The following is a 21,542-nucleotide window of genomic DNA, read 5'->3' as shown; positions in this document are numbered from 1 at the left end:
AGTGAACTACAAATTGTAGTTATGATTACATTTGGACTCAAAATTGTTCCTCCAAAGTCCAGTATGTCCTCTCCTAGTAAACACTGAAGTAATAGCCTTGCTTCTGGCCAAGAAGAGAAAAGTTTTCCCCAAGGACCAAGGAGAGAGGTGGGAAAGTAGAAAAAGGGAGAGGTGGGGATGGAGGAGACAAAAATCTGAACTCATCACTGTGATGAGCAGTACCAGCCCTGCAGAGTGCTGGTCAGCGATGTCAGCTGCAGAAAAAAAAAGGGTTTTCAGGCATCCAGAAAGCTGTGACATAAGTAGTAGTCATCACACCCTTGCTCTGTCAGGGAGCCACCAGCAAACCACAACAAACTGCTGAAACAGAAATCCCACCATCCGGGCCCAACTTGCATGATGGTCCCAGGGAAGCTGCAGAGTGGCTTTGTGGAATCTGGCCAGTGGTCCTCAAGCCTGATGCCTGCAGACAAGGGGGCTTCAAGCAGAAACCAGGGAGGGGTCTGGATGGGGCCAGCTCCCACTTACCCTGAGTAACAGAAACCTGGCTAGAATGTAAACTCCATGAAAAACCAGATTTTTATCTTTTTTAATTTCACTGCTTTATTCTCGGTAACTAGAACAGATCTTGGCATGGGGTCTGCACTTAATAAATAGTGACTACGTGAAAAAAAAATGAGTTAGTCATTGAATGAATAGATGAGTGGATTGAAAGATGGATGCATGGATACATGGATGGATGCACAAATAGATATATGGATGGATGGATGGAGGTTTGGATGAAGAAACCTGGAGAAATAAAGAATCCAGGTTTCCAGGAACAGAGCAAAAGTGAATCAGGCAGGCAGACTGTTCACCTGTCTCAGGTGGGTAAGTTTGAGCTGCTGCTGCTGCTGAAGTCTTCCAACCTATGCGCTCATAACCCAACAGGGAATTGGGCCTTCAATGCTCATGTTCAACTGTTCTGGGCTTGCAAACCTTGGTCCCAGATCAGCGTGGATACTGGGATGTGGTGACCAGAGGTATTCCAGTCTCCATACTCACTGTGTGTGTTCTTGACCTGCAGCCCGCTCCAAGAGCCTGGTGATGGGGGAGCAGAGCCGGAGCCCAGGGCGGCCACCAGGGCCCTGCAGACTGGGCCCTGTGCTGAAGGCAGGCTGGCTGAGGAAGCAGAGGAGCATCATGAAGAACTGGCAACAGCGCTGGTTTGTGCTGCGTGGGGATCAGCTTTTCTACTACAAAGACAAAGATGAGACCAAGCCCCAGGTGAGAAGTGCATGTTCTATCTTCCGTGGATAACACCCTGGGGTTCCAAGGGATGGTAAGCTCTGCCCAGGAGAGGGGGAAGGCAGAGGTCTTTTCAGACTTCCACCCCTCAGCACCCAAGTTTTATTCTTACCCTCCATGTTCCTGGCATCACAGCCTGGCTTACCAAAATACACCAACAACTTTGCTTCAATATCATACTGACAGAGAGCATCCCTGTCCAGCTTAAGAAAAAAACTCTTTCCATGTTCTTTTCATCCCCTTGATGTTTCCAAGGATGCACATGCAAACATTTTGTTATTCCTAGCATCCAGGGAATGGGTACCAGACAAACCTAGCTTCAAACTAGAACCTGGCTCATGTGAAGCCCTATGTCTATTGCCTCTGCCTTGCAATGGGCATCTTTTTCCCACCAGCACTTTAAGACCGGCCTCAAGTGCTTAAACCGTCTGCTTTTCCATCCAAATAGCACTGAATTCACCAATTCTGAGCAACTAGTAGCTTCGGATGCCATGAGTGGCCTTGTCACAGCTGAACCTTGCAAACATTGTGATGAAATTATCTGCTTATCATCATTCAAGGCACTGGGCTTGCAGCACATGGCAATGTAATCTTTGGGATGGGATGGACATGGTTGGTGGCTTTTATATCCGTGGGATCTGCATCCATGGATTCAATCACTATAGATCAAAAATATTCAGAAAGGGGCTGGGGATATAGCTTAGTTGGTAGAGTGCTTGCCTTGCAAGCACAAGGCCCTGGGTTCAATCCCCAGTACCCCCCCCAAAAAAAATTCAGAAAAAAATTGCATTTGTATTAAACATGTACAGATTTTTTTGTCACCATTTTGACAACAAGACAGTATAATAACTATGTACATAGCATTACTTTGTACCATATTATAAGCAATCAGGGAAATATTTAAAGTATATGGAATAATGTGCCTAGGTTACATGCTATTATTATCATTTTATATAAGGGACTTGAGCATCCATGGACTTTAGTATCCAATGGTCAGGGAGTATGGAAGTCCTAGAATCAATCTCCTGTAGGTATCAAGGGATGGCTGTTATATCTCTTGGGAAAAAAATGGAAAGAGACATTAAAGGGCTTTTCCCAGATGATGCTCCTCATCAGGGATCCAAATCAGAAAGGGTCATCAGATTTCCTTGTTCAGAGTCACAGAGCCTTGGTGGGCGATAGCCCTGTGTACATCTAAGCGGTTCCCATGGTGTATGGGTGTGGACCAGGAGGGTTTTCTGTGATAGGCAAGATGTGAAGAGATACCTGGGCATAGCATGAAACAATGTTAAGTTCACAGTGAGAAATGACTCACATTTCACACTTCTGTCAATTCTGGATATGTCATGGATATCCAGTCCATAAGTGTCCATTAGGTGTGAGCACATCTTTACCACTTCCCCAAGGCTTGCTGTCCTTCTTTTAAAAGAAATATGGGGGTCGGGGTGGAAGGGAGCAGGCCTTGTCTCACAACCTTCAATGGTGCAGGAATCAGTTGCAAGTTAATGTCTCTCTTCCTTCACCGTATTTATTTTAATGGTTACCTCTGCTTATGGGAAGAAATCCTAGTTTCTATTCATAATAGTTATCTCAAACTTGCCTTTATAAAACATATCTACATTAAATACAGAAAGTGTTGCATAGCAAAGTGCATGAACTTAATGCCACTGAACTAAACTTAAAAATGGTTAGTTTAGGGACTGTGGCTGTAACTCAATAAAACAGCACTTGCCTTGCATACACAAGGTCCTGGGTTTTATCCCCAGCATAATCAAGAAAAAAAAATTAGCATGGTAAGTTTATGTTATATAGATTTTACCACAATAAGAATAAATTAATGGTAAACCTGGAAGCAATGGAAGTCAACTTAAAGGACCTGCTATAAAGACCCTGGACATCGTCACAGAGGGCCTGTGTCTGAGAGGCACAAGTCAGTTCAAGAGGATGAACCCTATGCCAAGGGAGTTTTTCCAGATATGGGTGCATTTAAAGGAATTGTGTGAGTGCTGAATAAATATCTTAGTTTCCTGTGATGTCACTCAGGAGCCACAATGTTTTAAATAATTTTAAGAATTTTCTAAATTTTATTTGTATGTTTGTAACATATGGGAATAGGATCAAAATATAACCATCCTTTCAGACTATTCTAGGAGGGAGAGCAAGTTAAAGAAATCTTTTGGACAGAAGTTGCTACAAACTTGAGTTTTCCACCAGAATATCAATACCTCTTTCCCTTATAAGTTGCTAAAATTTGCAAGGGCCAAACATGCTGTTCCAGGTGAGTGTTTGGGAATGAACTTGTAAACATAGAACTTCTAAGAGATGTCCTTTCTGTCAATCCTGCAGAGGCTTAAGATGGTGGATTCTGCCTCATATTTGGTAAACATGTTGGTTTACAAAGGGTGTTCATAGCAACTGGGCTGCACACCCTTTTAGAGGTAGACATTTTATTGAGAAAGAAATGGTGTACTTATGTCAGCTGCCCATAAGTGCAAGAATTAGTTCTTGAAGTGTTTTGTATTTTTTAATTTGACTATGAAAACTGGACATTTTTAGGGAAATATAAAACTTAAGAAAAAACATAATAAACCAGTTACTCAATGTTAAAAAAGAGAATAAATTAAAAATGAAACTTCATAAGGAAAACCTTCACAGAAATAATACCACAAATGAAAAATGATTAAGACAAAATTCATGAGCGTAGACATAAACTAAAATTAAGAATAAAATTAAGGGGATCTGGAAAAGATTAGGAAGAAAAACAACACCCAAAGAAGTTTAGTGGAACTGATAGGAACTCTGAAGTCAGATTGATTTAAATTAGTTCTGAAGTAGATTCAGCATGCTATCTGTATGACTTGGGACAGTCAATTTTTATTTTTTAACTCTTTGTTTTATTTGTAAATAAGACAACATTATCTATGTCACACAGATGTGCTAGGAATTAAATTGCACAACATATACATAATCAAGGGCAAATTTAGCACATTGGGTTATTAAATCTTAACTCACATGCCCTCCAACTCTGCCCCTATACCCCACTTCCCAGGCTGGGCACTGTGCCTCTGGTCATACAACACCATTGTCCTTCTAGCCCCGTTAGCCCTTTAATTGTGCCTTGGCTTCTCCTGGCTGACCTGGCAATGACTGGTCACTGTAATAACTGACTGAAATTACTAAGAACCCCAGATTTCCAGGGGCATGCCAGAGGCTCCTAGGGTCATCCCCTCCCATTCTCACCCACAGCACTTCTTTCTGGGAGCACTGCATTGTGATGTTGGGTTAAGCTATGCTGATGCTCCTGAGGTCACTGAGGCCACACATGGAAGGAGACTCCATTGCCACAGGCTTCCCCACACTTTCTTCATGGTGTGAGTCTGAAGTAGTCCAGCATGCTTTGCCCATCATCTAGCTCCATCAGGCACCTCCATCTTCCAGAATTCCCCACCTGGACATTCTTCTTCTTCACTTTTCACCTTTTCCACACCTCAATGCCTTCTGTTAGAAGCAGCTAATAAAATGGAGGCATTGATATCCCCAGTCAAGTCCCAACCTCAAGACAACTATAGGTCACTTTTGGCTCATTTAGCTTACACAGTATGATCTCAAACTGCTGGCACAACAAGCCCACAAATTTCTATTTAATTGCATGAACTACATGTAATAGACTAATTCTCAATATCTGGTTCCTGGAAAAATATGCCCTGTTCACTGTTCCCAGTGACAGTGAGTCCTAGCAGTGAGCACATACTGTCAGATGGCCTGCACCATCTGATATAACTGCCAGGAAGAGGGATGTCCGGCCACCTTTGATGCTACCCAGAGCTCAGAATTCATGATAAGCATCACTCTCAGCCCACATCCCAAGATCTCTATTTAAAGCCTTTATCTCTTCCTTTTTCTCAGAGGCCAGAGGGTCAGCAGTGGACAGAGTACATAGAGGTTTGGAAAGTAGCTTACATGAGCTCAGATGGAAAGACTAGGTGTGGGAACTTTGCAGCAGAATCTGAAAGCATACTCTCATTCCTCAGCCTTTCCCAGAACATGTCTCTGAGGGTTTCCAACAGATAGACCCAGCAGTTTAACAAATGAAGTATTCCAAGATTTTTCACCTTAGTGGATTTTGCTCAAATGTTTTCTCAGGACATGAACATTTCCACCACATATCTGGTTGATCCACCTGGCCCATTTTCACTGTTTGAGGACTCACTTTAGTTTTATTAATCTTTACTTGTAGGTTTCTTGACATTGAATAGAAATGAAACAGAATAGAAATAGAAAGTATAAATTTTAAAATTTCTGTCTTATGACAGAAAAAAATGCAGTAAATTAAATGTGATCAATTTTTACAGAGTTGGGCCTTCCGTGAAACTGAGGCAGCATGAATGCCCCCACTTCAAACGCCGATTTTTGCAAGCATGCCAGAAAATTCCAAACATGTCACTCAGAGTAGTAGGCTTGAGTTATTTAGAAAGAGGGAAAGGGTATACTATCAAGGGAGAGTGTGAGTCCTCTCAGAGAGGAGAGGGATGGCTTGCTTCTTCTGCCTTCCAGTTTTATTGGAGGTCCAAGGGAAGTTTCCAGAGAATTCCACCTATGTTCCCACTTGACTTTCTTGATGGACAGCAGGATGACATCAGACTTTCAAGTTCCCACTGCCATGACAACTCTAGGTCACTTTGGCCCATGCTGACTGGTTCTAATTGGAACCTGTTCTTTCACATTTTATGATTAGGAGAAATTATCCTTATCTCCCTGAATGCTGGGATCTGGTCTATGTAAGGGTCAGAAAAGTCTACTCATTCAGAGTAACCTGTGTTCTTATTGGCATTTCAGGGCCACATTTCTCTTGCAGATAACAAGTAGTTTGCTGAGGAATGTAACATCCTGTGGATTTAAGCCAGTCAGGGCTGCAGGTAAAGTGCTTTTTAAAAGTGAAAGCATGTGTGGGTCGGCACAGTGGGCCCATTTCATAGAATTATTCTCTCCACCTCATGTTACCATCATTCACATTGGTGTGTTCCTGATCAAACCCAACAAATGGGGGAGAAAAGGAAAAAAAAAGATAAAGGTAAATAGAAAACAACAAACAAGATGGCAAGACTAGGTACAAACATTTCAGCTGTCATAATAAATGACCTCTCTATTTCTTTAAAAGCAGAAACTGAGAGATTGGGTCTAAAAAAAGAGAAACAAACAGGCTAAATAAAGAAAGAATGAAAAACAATAAGTCAATAAATATGAGCAGAAAGAAAGCAGATCAAGCAACATCAAAATAGGAGTCAAGACAATGATAACCAAAGGGGACAAAGAAATACAGCTCATAATTGAGGTGACAACCTACTGAGAAATAGAGCAGCCATGAACTTTTTATGCTCTTAATGACATAGCTTTGAACAATGTATAAAGAAACAAAGAATACTCATTAATTTCTCTTTCTTGTGGGGAGGAGTGTTGTTTAGTTTGGATTTTTTTGTTTATTCATTTCTGTTCTTTGTGGTGCTAGGGTTTCACACATGCTGAGCACTCTGCCACTGAGTTGCATGCATCCCCAGTTCTCTCTGTCTTTTCCTTTCCAAAGCAAATGCCTTCTTTCAAAAAATGAAATCATAGACACACAGTGACCATAGCACAAAAGGAAAAAAAATTATTAGCAAATGACACCCATGGAGGGGACAATAAAAATGGAACATCCAGACATCAAACAGTCCCTCTGGAAGTGAGGAATGAGATTTCAGAAATGGAAAAATGAAATAGAATCGAAAAAAATGAAATATTGGAAAAAATGTGACACTCCCAGGAAGAAGAGAAAATGAACAAAGGGGAAAACAGAGAGACAATCCAATGTCTGAATAGAAGGAGTTCTAGAAAGGGAGAGAAGAGAAATGAAGGGAAAGACATCTGAGAGAAATGCTGCAAATAAACTTTCCAGTGTGGGAGTAGAAACACTGAGTGCCAACTGATAAAACCAAAATTACTGAGGAGGTTCAGAAAGGCAGGTGGGTGGGGTGTGGGGAGGGGAGGGATGGATAGCAACTTCCTTGCTTCCATGCTGGCAATTCCATAGATAATACCTAAAACTTTAAATCAAGAAGTAACACGAATGTTACCTAGAAATAAATATCCCAAAAAAAAGAAAGAAAAAGAAAAAAAAATGTTTTAAATCTTGAAAGCGGTAGCATATTCAAGCAAAGGTGGAAGAGGAAGAAACTGCTGTCTCAAAACAAACCATGGAGAACTATTTGATTCCTTAAATTATGTGTCATTATAACTTTAATTTTAAAAAATAAGTGAAATAAAACCTAAATAATTTATTTGGGGGATTTTGAAGATACAAAGAAGATAAATCAGAGCGGGGGGTGGACTGTGGGGAGAGTCCAGGGCCTTGATAAAGATTTCTCACAGTGAGACCATATTTATTTAAATCTGTATTTTAAAATGTTTTAAAAATTTGAACTAGAAGTGTGTGTGTGGGGGGGTGTGAAACAAAGAAGAAAGGCAACAGAGATACAGTCCTAGAAAGTTTTTCTTCAGATAAATAAAAAGAGGATGGAGTGGGATCAGGCAAAGGGCTCTCCCTTCTAGCCAGGGCCACTGAGCCCTGGGACATATGGAAGGTGCTCCAAAGCTTTGTTCAAAATGAAACTAGGGATAGGGTGCAAGGTCTATGGACAGCGTATTTCTAGCAGCTCAACCCAGCACAGGGCTCACCCTACTGGTAGGAATGCAAGCGGCGCCTGACTGGAAGCTAGAAACAGGAAGTGGGAAGCCCAGTGTGGAGGGATTTCACCCAGAAGCTGGGTCTTTATCACTCACCCTGCTGAGGGCCTCTGTGAAGGTTGTGGAGCAAGACTCAGCCATCAGAGCCCCAAGGAAGAAGTCATCCTGCAACAGCTCAGGAAGGGCCTAGAGAGGTTCAGGCCATTTAGATAGGGCTGTTGTCCTAAGGACCCCCGCCTCACCCCGTGAGGCCACGCCTTGGAGCAAGAGGGCGGGGGCCTTGGAAGAAGCAAGGACAAGACCGTGTAAGGTGGAGCTTTGAAGTCTTGGGTCTGCACCCAGTAAGACAGATACAGCTGTAGGTTCCAGCAGAGGCAATTTAAAAATCACTTTGAGAGCATGCTGACTTCTTGTTGCTGCTTCCTGCCTCCACCTCCCCCCACCCCATCCCGACAAACAGGAGAGTAAATGATAGGAGGTTTAGCAGTAAGAAACAGTAAAAGATTGATTTAAAGTTTGATTTAATTTAGAGTAAAAGCTTGGAATTAGGAGGAGGAAGACAAGATGGATGAGAAAACAGATGCACTACTGATAGTGAACATTAATACTGAACAATCAGAAATCTGTAAGAGGAAACCTCAGAGAAAGAAGGAGAGGCTGTCGGATCCCACAGTTTAAAGGTCACAGGGAACCGCCTTTCAGCATGCAACCAATCTTCCCCTTGCCTGGTGCCATTTATCAAACGTGCACATTTTAAAAAGTGCTGCTGTGAGCTGGTTCCTTGGGTACTTGCTTGGAGAAGATGCCTGGGTTATCTCAGTCTTTTGGATGAGGGATATTGGGGAGTGGCCTCAAGCCTAGGCCACAGGGTACTCTGTGATAGCTCCTGAGATAGCTCCTGAAGACTACACATTTTCAGTGAGAGAGACTCCTAGGAAGTGGCTCTATGCTGTGCCATGAATGTCTGCCCACGAAACCTAGATTCAAACCACCGTGGTCATTATTTCAACACTACCTGGGGGTTTCATTAAGACATTCTCAGATGTCAGAGCCTCCTGCTCACAGCTCACAGAACAGGCCACCCATCAGAGGCCCTTCACTTCTAGACACTATAAACTCCATTCGGATAGCAAACCCTACTGTTCATCCTTTGTAAGTTTTAAGTTGTTACTCAACCCATTCAAGAGGTCATTCCTATTATTGCTGTTTTGACATTGCTGTTGTTATTCCATAACTACCTTTGTTTACTGTCTCTTCTCTATTCTAGACTGTAAACTTCATTCAAGCAGGGTCCTAGTCTGTCTTATCAGTTCTCTTTTCCCATTACCTAGCATAGTATCTGGCACATAATTGATCCCAGTAATTTTTTTTAATTTGTTCTAATTAGTTATACATGGATTCCAGTAATTTTTAATTCTTACATGACTAATTGAATGAATGAATGAAATAATTAAACTTACAATGGAAAAATATTTTATTGCTCTTGTATATGCCTGAGGGTTGCCAAGCAATTTACTGATAACATTCCCCTATTGGAATATAAGCTCCTCAAGGTCAGGATTTTGTCTTTTCTGTTTGCCTGTGTGTCTCAGTGTCTAGAACAGTGTTTGATCACTGTACAATTTGCTCTATTTGTTCAATTGCTGAACAAACATTCACTATTTCTTTTGAGTTTCATAGTAATCCTACGAGTGCAGGCACAATTAATTCCCATTGTACAGGTGGGGAAAATAATGCTCAGAAACGTGGAATGGAAGCTTGGCTAGTACAGTGGAATGAACATAATATTGGAAATCAGCATTCCTGGGTTCAAGGCTAATTTATCATTTATACCACCTACTAGCTGTAGACTTGGGCAGATCGTTGAAGCTCCTCTTGTTCCTGCTTTTGGTGTCGTGCTCTGGAGCTCCAGCTGTACTAAGCATTGGACAAATGGAAGTCTTTGTGATTTGTGGTGTTGTCAATGTTGTCCAAATATTCAGAGACAAGATGTGTATAATCTTTAGAATAGGCTCTGAAATAGTAGACCTTCAAGAAGCATGAGGATTCTAAAATTAAATACTAAGAGCAGGTTGTAGGTCCAGAAAATAAGGATTGCCCAAACATAGAGGGCTCCCTGAGACCAGCGCTGCAGGGGCACTGATTGCTTTTTTGATTAGGAGTCCAGATCAGCAGGTGGCAGGTCTGCCCATGGACACCTGGTATCTGAACCTCAGCTAGTCATTTTAATGAGTCCCACGTGATAGGGGAAAATGGCATATTTCTGGGCTTTGGCTTCACTGCTTAACAGTAGTAACTAGAGAAGACATTCTACTTTCTAAGCCTGTTTCCTCCTTATGAGAATAACCACACCTAAATTATAGAATTGTCTTGAGAATAAGATTAAACATGTGGGAAATATCCTAGTGGTGGCCTTTGCCCCTGAGTGGAACTGTATCAATAAAGCTTTAGCAAATCATCCAACTCCAAATTGGGAAGTCCAGTGGCAGGCAGCATGTCTCTGATCTTACCTCTGCCTTACTTAGTAAATTTGACTCTAAATAAAAGTCAGCTTTACCACGTGTTATAAACCAGGCTCTAACTGCTTTGCTATATTAACTTGTTCTAATTTTCACACCAACCCTCCAAGCTATGTGGTATATAGTCTCCAAGGATGACCACTGTCCAGTCCTCTCCTCCCTGTGCCCAGGCCCCTTCTCCCAACAGGTTGGTGGAATGTATCTCCCCTCTGTTGATGACAAGCTACCTCTGTGACTAGTTGGCCAACAGAATGAGACAGAAGTGATGCTGTGCACATTCCAGGTTCAGCTCCTGAGAAATCAGGCTGCCTTTGCTTTTGCTCTGGGAAGCATCTGCCATGCTATATGGATGGTTAGGCGATCACAGAACGATAGGGAAAACGTGGAGCAAAGAGGGAGCCCACATTGTCCAGACAGAGAACTGAGGCCTTCTTGGACTTTCTAGTCCGGTTAACTGCCAGCTGAACTCAGTTTTGTGAGTGACTGTGGACCACGTCATGTGGAGCAGAACTGCCCCCTGAGCCCTGCCACAGAATCATGAGAAATAACAGATCATTATTTTTCAAGCCACTAAATTTTGGGGTGGGTAGGTATGCAGCAATAGATGACTACACAATTTAGGAATGATTTTTATGACCACTGTCCAGATAAGGAAACTGAGGCATAAAGAGATTAAATGACTTGCCTGAGATCAAGTAAAGCTAGTATAGTAAGTGCTAGAGCCAAAATCCAAAACAAAACAGTGTGAGTTCAGAATTGACTTATTCAGTATTCTACTGTGTTGTTTTTGATGACATTGAAAACCACAGACACACATAGTGAATTTACAGAGCTGGGATGGACAGCAAAGGTGGAACTCAGCATTGAGATTCAAAATAACCTTGAGAGGCTAGTATCATGGAAAATTATTAAGAAAAATGGTTCAAAACATCATATTATTGACTGGGCACAGTGGCATGCCTGTAATCCCAGCAGCTTGGGAGTCTGAGGCAAGAGGATTGTGAGTTCAAAACCAGCCTCAGCAAAAGTGAGGTGCTAAGCAACTCAGTGAGACTCTGTCTCTAAATAAAATACAAAATAAGGCTAGGGATGTGACTTAGTGGTTGAGTACCCCTGAATTCAATCCTCAGTACCCAAAAAAAGAAAAAAAAATATTATTTCAGAATGGAGAGATCTGTTACAAACAGGTCAAATGAAGCAGAGTTAGTAGTTTTAATTAGTTTAAAGCTCAACCATAAGTGAACAGTGAAATTTGGTTGCCAGAAAAGCTACTGAGGACCTCAGTTGTATTAAGAGAGAGATAGAAATTAGAACAAGGAAGGGGAAATCCTACTGAACTCTGTTATGGTCAGACCAGGTCCTATTTGGAGACCATCTGTAATCCCCAAAGGATCACATTTTTAGCATGACAGAAACAGGGCAGTCAGAATGGTGAGGGGCCTAAATTCCTGTGCATCAGAGGAACAACGGAATAAATCATCTGAATAAGTGAAAACTTGGGAAGAGCATTGCATCCTCATATGAACAAGACTTGAATGAAAATGAACCAACTCCCCAATATGTGAAGAACACTCTGTTCTCATGGAGTATTCTACTGGGTGAAGTGACCCCCAGTCCCTGGTACTGAACAAGGGGCAGTCAGCTGCTTGGCTGAGTGGCTTGGAGAAGAGGTGATTGTTTAGTGGGAAGTTGGCTAGAGTTGACCTGTAAGTGCTCTTCCAGTTGCAAAGCCAAGAGAACAAGAGAAACTTCATAAAGTAGAGAAGAACGGAGGGACAAGGACTAGACTCCGCCAAACTGCCGTAGTTTTGAGATGTTCCATCCTGGATGAGGCAAAACCAAAGCCAAAGAAACAGATGAACTCTGGGGGTCTGACGAGGCTGGGCAGCTTCCCAGAATCTCTGTTCTTGGTGCCCAGCATGGTCCTTGGTGGTTGTTTTGTGCAGAGCATCTGGAACCCTGGTTCCATGTTGGACTTGGCAAAGGTCTTTGTGGAGACAACTGTTGGCAGCAATAGAACTGGTGGATACAGAGCTTGGTGCCATAGGGCCCTTGCAGCTGGTGGCTCCCAGGGGGTTTCATTTGGCTTAATAAATTTGACTCTGACCTCCGGAAAAGCATGAAGAGCCTCATTTCACTTCCTCCTTCCTACTTTCCATCTGCACATTTCTGTCCATGCCATGGATGAGCAAGCAAGTAATTACCTCCCTAGCTGCCACCACAGATCTTGGCACAGCAAATTCCAACCAATCTAGCTGTGCTCAGAAGAAACAAGCATGAGCATAAAAGAAAGGGATTGAATCATCCGTCACATAGCCCTCTTGCAGCCTCAGGATCATTCAGGCTGCTGAGCAAGTGTCCTTACAGCACGGTAGACATCACCTTGAATTAATTGGGGGCTGGTATTCATGCTTGCATAAGCACCACTGAAGAAATATTAAGCAATAGATATTTCCTTATTTAAAATGCCCTCCAGTACAGCTTCAAATGTTTCTTTTGTGCAGAATTACTCAGTGGAATCATAAAAAGAGAGAGAGGTATCAATTATTTAGGGTTAAATATGGGAATTTGTAGCTTTTTATAAAGGGATGACTTTTATTTTTTACAGTTATTCAAGAACCATAACTCCTCACTATTAAATAGATCAAAATGAAAATTCCTCCAACAAATTATTTTAAATCAAATAGAAATTTATTTAATAATTGTAAACAGACAGCAGCAGCCAACTCATTGTAAAGTAATTTACAGTGTTTAGTTAAAACCATTTTATGCATGTGACATGTCAAGAAAAAAATATAAGATTGAAATAATCATCCAAAAATAGGTTTTGAAGTTTATCTTACACCATCCTCTTGTGGCTCAGAAAGCCACGTTAGAAGTGCCCAGGGACAACTAGGATTAATAATTACATGGCAGTATTTTGCCACTGTTCTAGGAAAAGGTAACAAGTTAGTAAGAAACCTAATGACACCTCTTGAGTAAATAAATCACAAGTCAAAAGTGTCGTGGCTGCTCTAGAATTCTTGTGCAACTAGAGTTACACTACCTAAAAAATAGATCCTTACCTTCTAAAATTGACTTCTATGTTTCTTTCAGTGTCTCCGGTTGCTGGCATAAATGTAATGAACACCTCTCAGGGGCTGCTAATTTAACTTAGCATGGATATTGGCTTATAGTACTTAAATATCTACTACTCACAGTAGATCAATCCTTTTGCTTTCAATTGAACCCAGTAATTTACAGTAATAGCTAGAAGACTGATTAGTAAATTACAAGTTTTGTCAATTACTCGGCAGAAAAATGAATCAAATGACATTTGAGGCAGCATTGGAAACATTTTATTCATTTGGACAAACATAACTTACTTTTCCCTATAGTTTGGGCATTCTCACTCCTTGATGCATTGGTTGAGTACTGAGCTACAGTTATTGGTGTAATAGAGGTAATTTTGGGTGAGCCACTGCTGCCTCTCCTGGGCTGCCAAGGACTGAGGATGATGGCAATGTTTCCTAAATGACTTGCAGTCTTTGTAAAAAATGTAGGTGAAGTGTGCCTTCTTCAGCAAAATGCAGCAAGTGCCCCTTGACAGCAATCAGCTCAGCAGGTCAACCTGGCATAGCTGGTGCAAGTCAATGCAAAAGTGTCTATACCTGTTCTCAGCTAAACAGCCTCATGGCCTCCCTCTCAGAGGTACCATATACCCAGAGATTGGCACTAGCTGCATAGCCTCCCAGAAATAGAATGAAACTATTCCCAGTCAAGGGCCTCTCCCACTTCCAGGCAGACTGTTGGACTCAATATCAAATCCCAAAGGTATATTCTGAGCAGAAACAAACATCTTTGGGAGTGCGTTCCAAGACTTGGAGTGGAGATGATGGTGCTCCCAGCCTGAATCAGCAGCTTGTCCCCCAGGACAGTCTATTCATTTTAGGGGGAGAAGGCTGGAAATATGGCAGGGACAATGGCATGGGAGAGCAGGCCTGTGGTGTGGTGCTACAGATCCAGGAAGTGGAGAAACCTAGTGTCCTCTTGGGGACCAGGAACCTTGAGGAGAGGGACAAAGACTGGGTAGCACTACCAAGATCTACCAATTCTGCAGGAACAGCAGAGCCTGTTCCAAATCCTCCAGGCAGGCTTGAGGAGCAGAGGGAAGGGTAGGATCAGTGAGGGGTAGAAATCATCACCAACATCCACCTGACTCTTGGATCAGAGAAAATCCTGGAAAGATATGGGTACCCAGTAAAGACCCAGAGAAGCTCTGAGAAGCTGCCTGCTGATAGCTTGTTCCCTTCTGAACAAACCTGCCTCAGTCATGATGTCAGATGCAGTTCCAAATGCCATGGATGGCTAGAGGAATTAGGCTTATCCCAGTTTCCCACACACCTCCACATGGAACAGTAAGCATTTCCCAAACTGCCTCCATATGGGAGGCAGAGGCCTACCTGGTTCAGTGCGTCAAGGAAGAAGTGGGGGTCATTTCCACACTCCTGGGGCTGCCAATGGCAGATCCTTCACAGACTGGGGACAGGCATGGTGGTCATACACCTCTTAGAAATGACCTAAATGTCCTTGTTGAACTTCTTCCAATAGTCCAGCCCAAAAGGCCAAGCAGGTGAGGTTACTGAACACCATTGTAGCTGGAAGCCAGCATCCAGACCATCTGCCATTCTTTGCTTAGCACTTCTAACCATCAGAGCCAGACAGTTCCTCATAGGCCCATATTCTCAGTGCCGTATCACAAGTAGATGAGCTGGTCTTTTATTACTTTTTACTTTCCAACATTCAATCAGAAGCAAAGGAAAAATCATTATAGTAGCTCCCCTTTATCCATAAGAGATAGATTCCAAAATCTGCAGTGGAGACCTGAAACTGCAAAGAGTACCAAACTCTATATAAACCAGGTATTTTCCTATACACATATATCTATGATAAAGTTTAGTTTATAAATTAGGCATGGTAGGAGATTAACAACAATAACTAAAAATTAGAATAATTAAAACAACATGCTATAATAAAAGTTTGCACTTTGGGGCCATTATTAAGTAAAATAAAGGTACATAAGCACTGAGACATCACAACAGTCAATCTAATAAGACAGTTACTAAGTAACTAAGGAGGGTAGGGCATACAGCATATATACTTTGGACAAAAGAATGATTCACATCTCACATGAAACACAACTTGTTGACTTGAAATTTCATCAAGCAACTCAGTATGGCATGGAGTTTAAAACTAATAAATTGTTTATTTCTGGAATTTTTCATTTAATCAGACTGTAGTTGGCCCAAAGTAACTAAAACCACACAAAGTGAAACAGAGAATGTAAGAGAACTATTACATTATTAAACAGCTTTACTGGCATAGAAATACAATGTTTAAGAATGCTACAGGTTTAAGATGTGCATGTGTGTGTGTGTGTGCACATGTGCACGCAAGCACGTGCTCACGTGTGTGTATGTAGCAGATACTAATATTTATTTTCTTAAAATAACATCTAATTAATTAAAATAAGCAATGTTAAATGTTCTCCAAAATTCTGCTAAACATAATTAATGTTTATTCCTCCTTGGAGTAACATCAGCTGTGAGTCAAGCATGGGCCTCATCTGTCTCTGAGGCCTCCCAGGTTGACCCAGTGTGGGAGTAGGAAGAGAAACTGGAGGTCATGGGCAGATTTTAAAGAAGCAGGCCTCAAAGTGATCCTGTCAATCCTGTCTAGTCCCACTGCCTAGAACCTCATCATGTACTCCAACCACAGGACACTGGGAAACAGCAGTCCATGGAGATTCAGTGACTCTAACAACTTGCCCCAAATTTGTTATAAATAAGATGCACCTTTGCTTCTCCTCCCTTCTCCTGGGGCAAGATAAACATTGGAGGATTTAAGAAATCCCAGACTAGCATCTGCTCCACTGGTCACTTCAGCATTAGTTCCCTGCATCTCTGGGACACTATTCAGCTCCCCCAACCTGGGCTGCCACTGAGACCAGAACACTAAAACTAGTGAGCACTGGTTGTGTACAGACTCTTCCCCACATGGCATGCTTCTCATTCTTGTGAACATAGTCATAGGCATTATAATGCTAGCATTAATGACAGGCTGAGGGGAAGGGGACCCACCAGTACAGCCTCAACCACATAGCCAGTGGGATGAAGGAAGGGCCCCAGGAATGACTCAGGGCAAATCAAGAGGAATGGTTCAGGATGGAGTTTAGCTCAGTGTTCTGGCTTGCCATGCAACTAATTGCAGAGCAAACCAGCACCCACCCACGTCAGAAAGAGTACTTACTAGGTGATTGGGAAAAACCATTAGCTCTGAGACCTGAGAGTTTTAAGGGCTCCACAAGGGCCCCAGGCTTAGGCTGCAAACCTACCTCAGGCCCCATGGTTCCCAGCTGGAGCTTCATGGACTCAGAGGCTAGGCTGGGTGTCCCAGGAGGTAGTCCAAGTGACTAGGGAGTACAGGGAGGTGAAAATTGCTGGTGCTGCAGCCCCAAAAGTCTTGCTTTCTAAAGAATGCCATGTTATTCTCAATACACAGATTCTGGGGCACACCTCACATAGCCTAATATTTTCTAGGGAAACCAGATGTGACCCTAAGACAGTGGTGAAGCAGAGTGTTCCCAAGACCATTTCACTGACTACAAACCATGGGCACAGACCATGGTCACTGAGGGCAGAGTCCACATGGCAGTATCACTGAGAAATCTGTTGGAATAATCTTCAGGACAAAGTCATCAGCAAAGAAAAGACTGGACATGTGTTTCCTCTCCACTCCTTAGGGAGGGAAAGTGCCTCACCCAAGATCTCATTTGTCTCTGACCTTCACAGTGCGTTTCTTGACATCTGCATTTTGCTCATGGTTACAGACTTGTGTGATAAGGAACCTGGGGAGGATGCGTCCCCACTTGGCACTGAACTTCATTCTGATTTCTATTATTTATGTAAAATACAGAGAGGTTCCGTTCCTGGTTGGGTGTCAGACAGCTAAAGCTTTCAAAGATGAATCTGAGGCCCCAATTAGAATTACTAAAGATAAGGAACCTGAGTGATTGCTTTTTAAATTGTGTCTGCAATTTTCCAAGATGCTGCCTGTGGAGGATCTTATCATGTGTCTTCTTAAGAAGCTTTTCAGAAGTTGTTTCTTTAGACAGTCTCCTTCTCGACAAGGTGAAAAATGAAGACATCCTAGAGAACCGCCCTTTGATGGGATTGGAGAGAGAGCTGAATTCAGATTGCAGAGACCTCAGAACTATTGCCAACCCCAAAACTCAGGCCAGCAGGCCAATTTAGATATCCAGGGCCTTGCAGGAGGTACTCAAGGATTGTCATCACAATCCTTGCCTGAGGGAGGACCTTGAGGGAGGGCCTTGCTTGTCAGCATCCTGCTCCTGAAATCTGCATCCTATCTTATTTCATGGTATATGCAATGGGATTATTGGGAGTTGGGGATATTCCTAGAAACAGACTAAATCAACAACAGAGTGACCAAAATAGGTTTTGAAATAATTATGATAAGTATTTATTCATACAGGCACCAAGCATTGACAAAGCACAAACTCAGAGAAGGACTTGACCATATAAATCAATACTTAGTCTTGCCAGGCCCTGAATCTACGGCTGTTAAGCATTAGCCCATGAAGTCCTCAAGATACCCCCACGTTACAGAAGAGGAAGTTGAGGCTTTCTCTCCTGGTTGCACAGGTTTTTGCTGTGGACACCCACTGTGACCCCTGCCCCAGTCATAAACTTGCACTAACAAGGCCTCAATGGTGCATGGAGATATTCTGTGTACTTGCTACAGCCCAACTCCCCTCCGGCCCTTCCACTTACTTAATTAATCCCATTGAATTCTCAGAGACCGGTAAGCAAGATGCCATTACCCTCCATTTAACACAAAGGGAAGCTGAGTCCAGGCTAAGCAAACCTGTCCCCATGGTCGTTATCAGAAAGCAATGGGGTCAGGATTGAAACCAGATGTGCATGAAACTGAAACCTCTGAGGTTTCTATGCCAGTCCCATCTCATCTCAGATTTCAAATGTAATCACTGCTAAAGTTCTGAGTGTGAAACATCTGACTACAGACTTCTGAGTAAAAATCTTCATTGCTCTTGCAATTGTTCATCTCACTCCTTCCCCCATGGACAAGGATGGGACTTCTGAACTATCTGGTACTCTGGGTCCTGTCACATATTGAAAATTCTTTGCAAAACAGCCCATGGCAGCCTCCTCACATATGTAAGGGCTCCCTGCAGGTAAGAGCTTGTACCCACTCTAGTTAGAGGACTTGAAGAGTAATTGCCATTTGATTTTAGTCCAGGGCAAGTTGAGAGGCCTACCACCCTAAATTCTTGCAAGGGACAGGGATTACACTCCTTTGCTTGGAAATGAAACATGGACATTCAGGGTGCAGAAATACTTAGCAGACCTGCATGGCCACTGACACGTTAAGGTGGAGCGTTCAGTAAGAGGGTGATGGTAGATAAATGCCAATAGCCATATTCAGGCTTCAACAGCATTCCACAAATTATCTGACTGCTTTTTTTTTTTTCATTTTATTTTCATGTTATTTAAATTTTCTTACTTGTATTTGGCAAAACATAAAATCTACCTCACCATACCCTTCCTCCCAGAATATAAGCTTTGTGTGCTATTTCTGAATACAGTTGAGCCTTCATAACTGAGATTCAGCCACCACAGATCAAATATATTTAAGAAAAAGCTGAACACATATAGACTTTTCTTGTTATTATTTTCTAAAATATTATATAACAACAATGTATATAGCCTATACATTGTATTAGGCATTGTAAGTAATCTAGAGATGATTTAAAGTTTACAGGAAAGGAGACCGGGGATATAGTTCAGTGATAAGAGTGTTTACATAGTATGCATGAGGCCCTGGGCTTAGATCACCAGCATGCACAAAATAAAAAATGAGTCCTAACATCTATAGGAAGAGGTACACATGTTATATGCAAATACTATGCCACTTTATATAAGGTACATAAACATCCTCAGATTTTGGTATCCATGTGGAGGGGATCCTGAAACCAATACCCCAAGGATACTGAGGGAGGACTGTATTTACATATAACTTGTGGGTTCTTGAGGGAGGAAAGTTACAGAAATTGGAATAGGATTGTACTAAAATTATTTTTCTGCTTCTTTTATTTTTTACATAACAATTCATCTTAAAAACCTTTTGTATTTATCTCATTTTGGTATGTCTGTACGAGAAATCATTTAACATTTCCCCAGTGACAGGCAAATGAGTTCATTTTTTCTACTAGAAAAAAAAAATGCAACAATGAACATCATTTCACATACACTTTTGTGCATTTGCCTTGGAACAAATTATTAAAACTCAACACTAAATTAAAGGATATTTCACTTTGAAACCACAAAGTGTCTTTCAAAAAAGGCTTTATCCCATCAAAAGAGTATGAGAATGCAGGTTTCTGCATTCATTCTTCGATATTAGATATTGGCGATCCTTTTATTTTTTTGTATTTTATTTTTTTTATTGTAAACAAATGGGATACATGATGTTTCTCTGTTTGTACATGGCGTAAAGGCATACCATTTGTGTAATCATAAATTTACATAGGGTAATGTTGTTTGATTCATCCTGTTATTTTTTCCCTTCCCCCCCACCTCTCCCACCCCTCTTTTCCCTCTATACAGTCCTTCCTTCCTCCATTCTTGCCCCCCTCCCTAACCCTAACTCTAACCCTAACACTAACCCCTCCCACGCCCCATTATGTGTCATCATCCACTTATTAGCGATATCATTCGTCCTTTGGTTTTTTGAGATTGGCTTATCTCACTTAGCATGATATTCTCCAGTTTCATCCATTTGCCTGCAAATGCCATAATTTTATCATTCTTTGTGGCTGAGTAATATTCCATTGTATATATATGCCACAGTTTCTTTATCCATTCATCAATTGAAGGACATCTAGGTTGGTTCCACAATCTGGCTATTGTGAACTGAGTAGCTATGAACATTGATGTGTCTGTATCTCTGTAATATGCTGATTTTAAGTCCTTTGGGTATAGGCCAAGGAGTGGGATAGCTGGGTCAAATGGTGGTTCCATTCCAAGTTTTCTAAGGAGTCTCCACACTGCTTTCCAGAGTGGCTGCACTAATTTGCAGCCCCACCAGCAATGTAAGAGTGTACCTTTCTCCCCACATTCTCGCCAACACCTGTTGTTGCTTGTATTCTTGATAATCACATTCTAATTGGGGTGAGATGGATTCTTAGGGTAGTTTTGATTTGCATTTCTCTTATTACTAGAGATGTTGAACATTTTTCCACATGTTTGTTGATTGCTTGTAGATCTTCTTCTGTGAAGTGTCTATTCATTTCCTTAGCCCATTTGTCGATTGGATTATTTGCATTCTTGGTGTAGAGTTTTTTGAGTTCTTTGGCAATCCTTTTAAATGGAGAATCTTATGATGTTATCTCAATCCAGTCAAGCTGCTACAAAAATACCATAGCTGGGATAATTTATAAATAACAAATACACTGATCACAGTTCCGGAGGTTGGAAAGTTTAAGATCAAGTTGCTAGCAGATTCAATGGCTGGTGTAGTCTCCATTTCTGCTTCCTAAATGGCTTCTTCCTATGACCTCCTGAGTCAGAAGGGGCAGGGAACTCCTTAAGTCCTCATTTATAAGGGCATCAATTCCATTGGTAGAGTGGAACCCTCGTGACTTAACTGCTTCCCAAAGTCCCCACCTCTTAATACTATCACATTGGGTATTAGGTTCCAACATAGGAATCCTACAGAGAACCAATATTCAGACTATAGAACCTGATTATTGTGCTGTTAATTTCTTCCACCTATTTTTCTATTGGATTGTCTTTTATTTTAATAATACATTTTATTTAATCCAACATATCAAAATATTTTCATTTCAATGTGTAATCAAAACAGAATTATTAATGATACTTTTTTTTTTCAGTACTGGGGATTGAACCCAGGGCCTTGCTATATCCTCAAAGCTTT

The 21,542-nt window shown here is 41.7% G+C and overlaps 1 protein-coding gene and 1 non-coding gene across 4 annotated transcripts in view; both read left to right on the top strand.

The window, feature by feature from the left end:
• The window catches only part of Arhgap22 (Rho GTPase activating protein 22), a 185,132-nt gene that overhangs the window by 52,553 nt on the left and 111,037 nt on the right, over positions 1-21,542 (top strand). For all 3 annotated transcript variants that reach the window (XM_047554513.1, XM_047554510.1, XM_047554511.1), the window contains one exon: positions 1,067-1,266. In XM_047554513.1, coding sequence (XP_047410469.1) covers positions 1,067-1,266 — 200 coding nt within the window. The remainder of the gene's footprint in view (positions 1-1,066; positions 1,267-21,542) is intronic.
• On the top strand, positions 1,977-2,049 carry Trnaa-ugc (transfer RNA alanine (anticodon UGC)). Its single transcript has one exon. It is a non-coding gene; the product is annotated as a tRNA-Ala (tRNA).

The sequence above is a fragment of the Sciurus carolinensis genome, chromosome 5, assembly GCF_902686445.1.
Source record: "Sciurus carolinensis chromosome 5, mSciCar1.2, whole genome shotgun sequence".
Classification (NCBI taxonomy): domain Eukaryota; kingdom Metazoa; phylum Chordata; class Mammalia; order Rodentia; family Sciuridae; genus Sciurus; species Sciurus carolinensis.
Note: the sequence above shows the minus strand (reverse complement) of the source record. Positions and strands in the feature narration are given on the sequence as shown.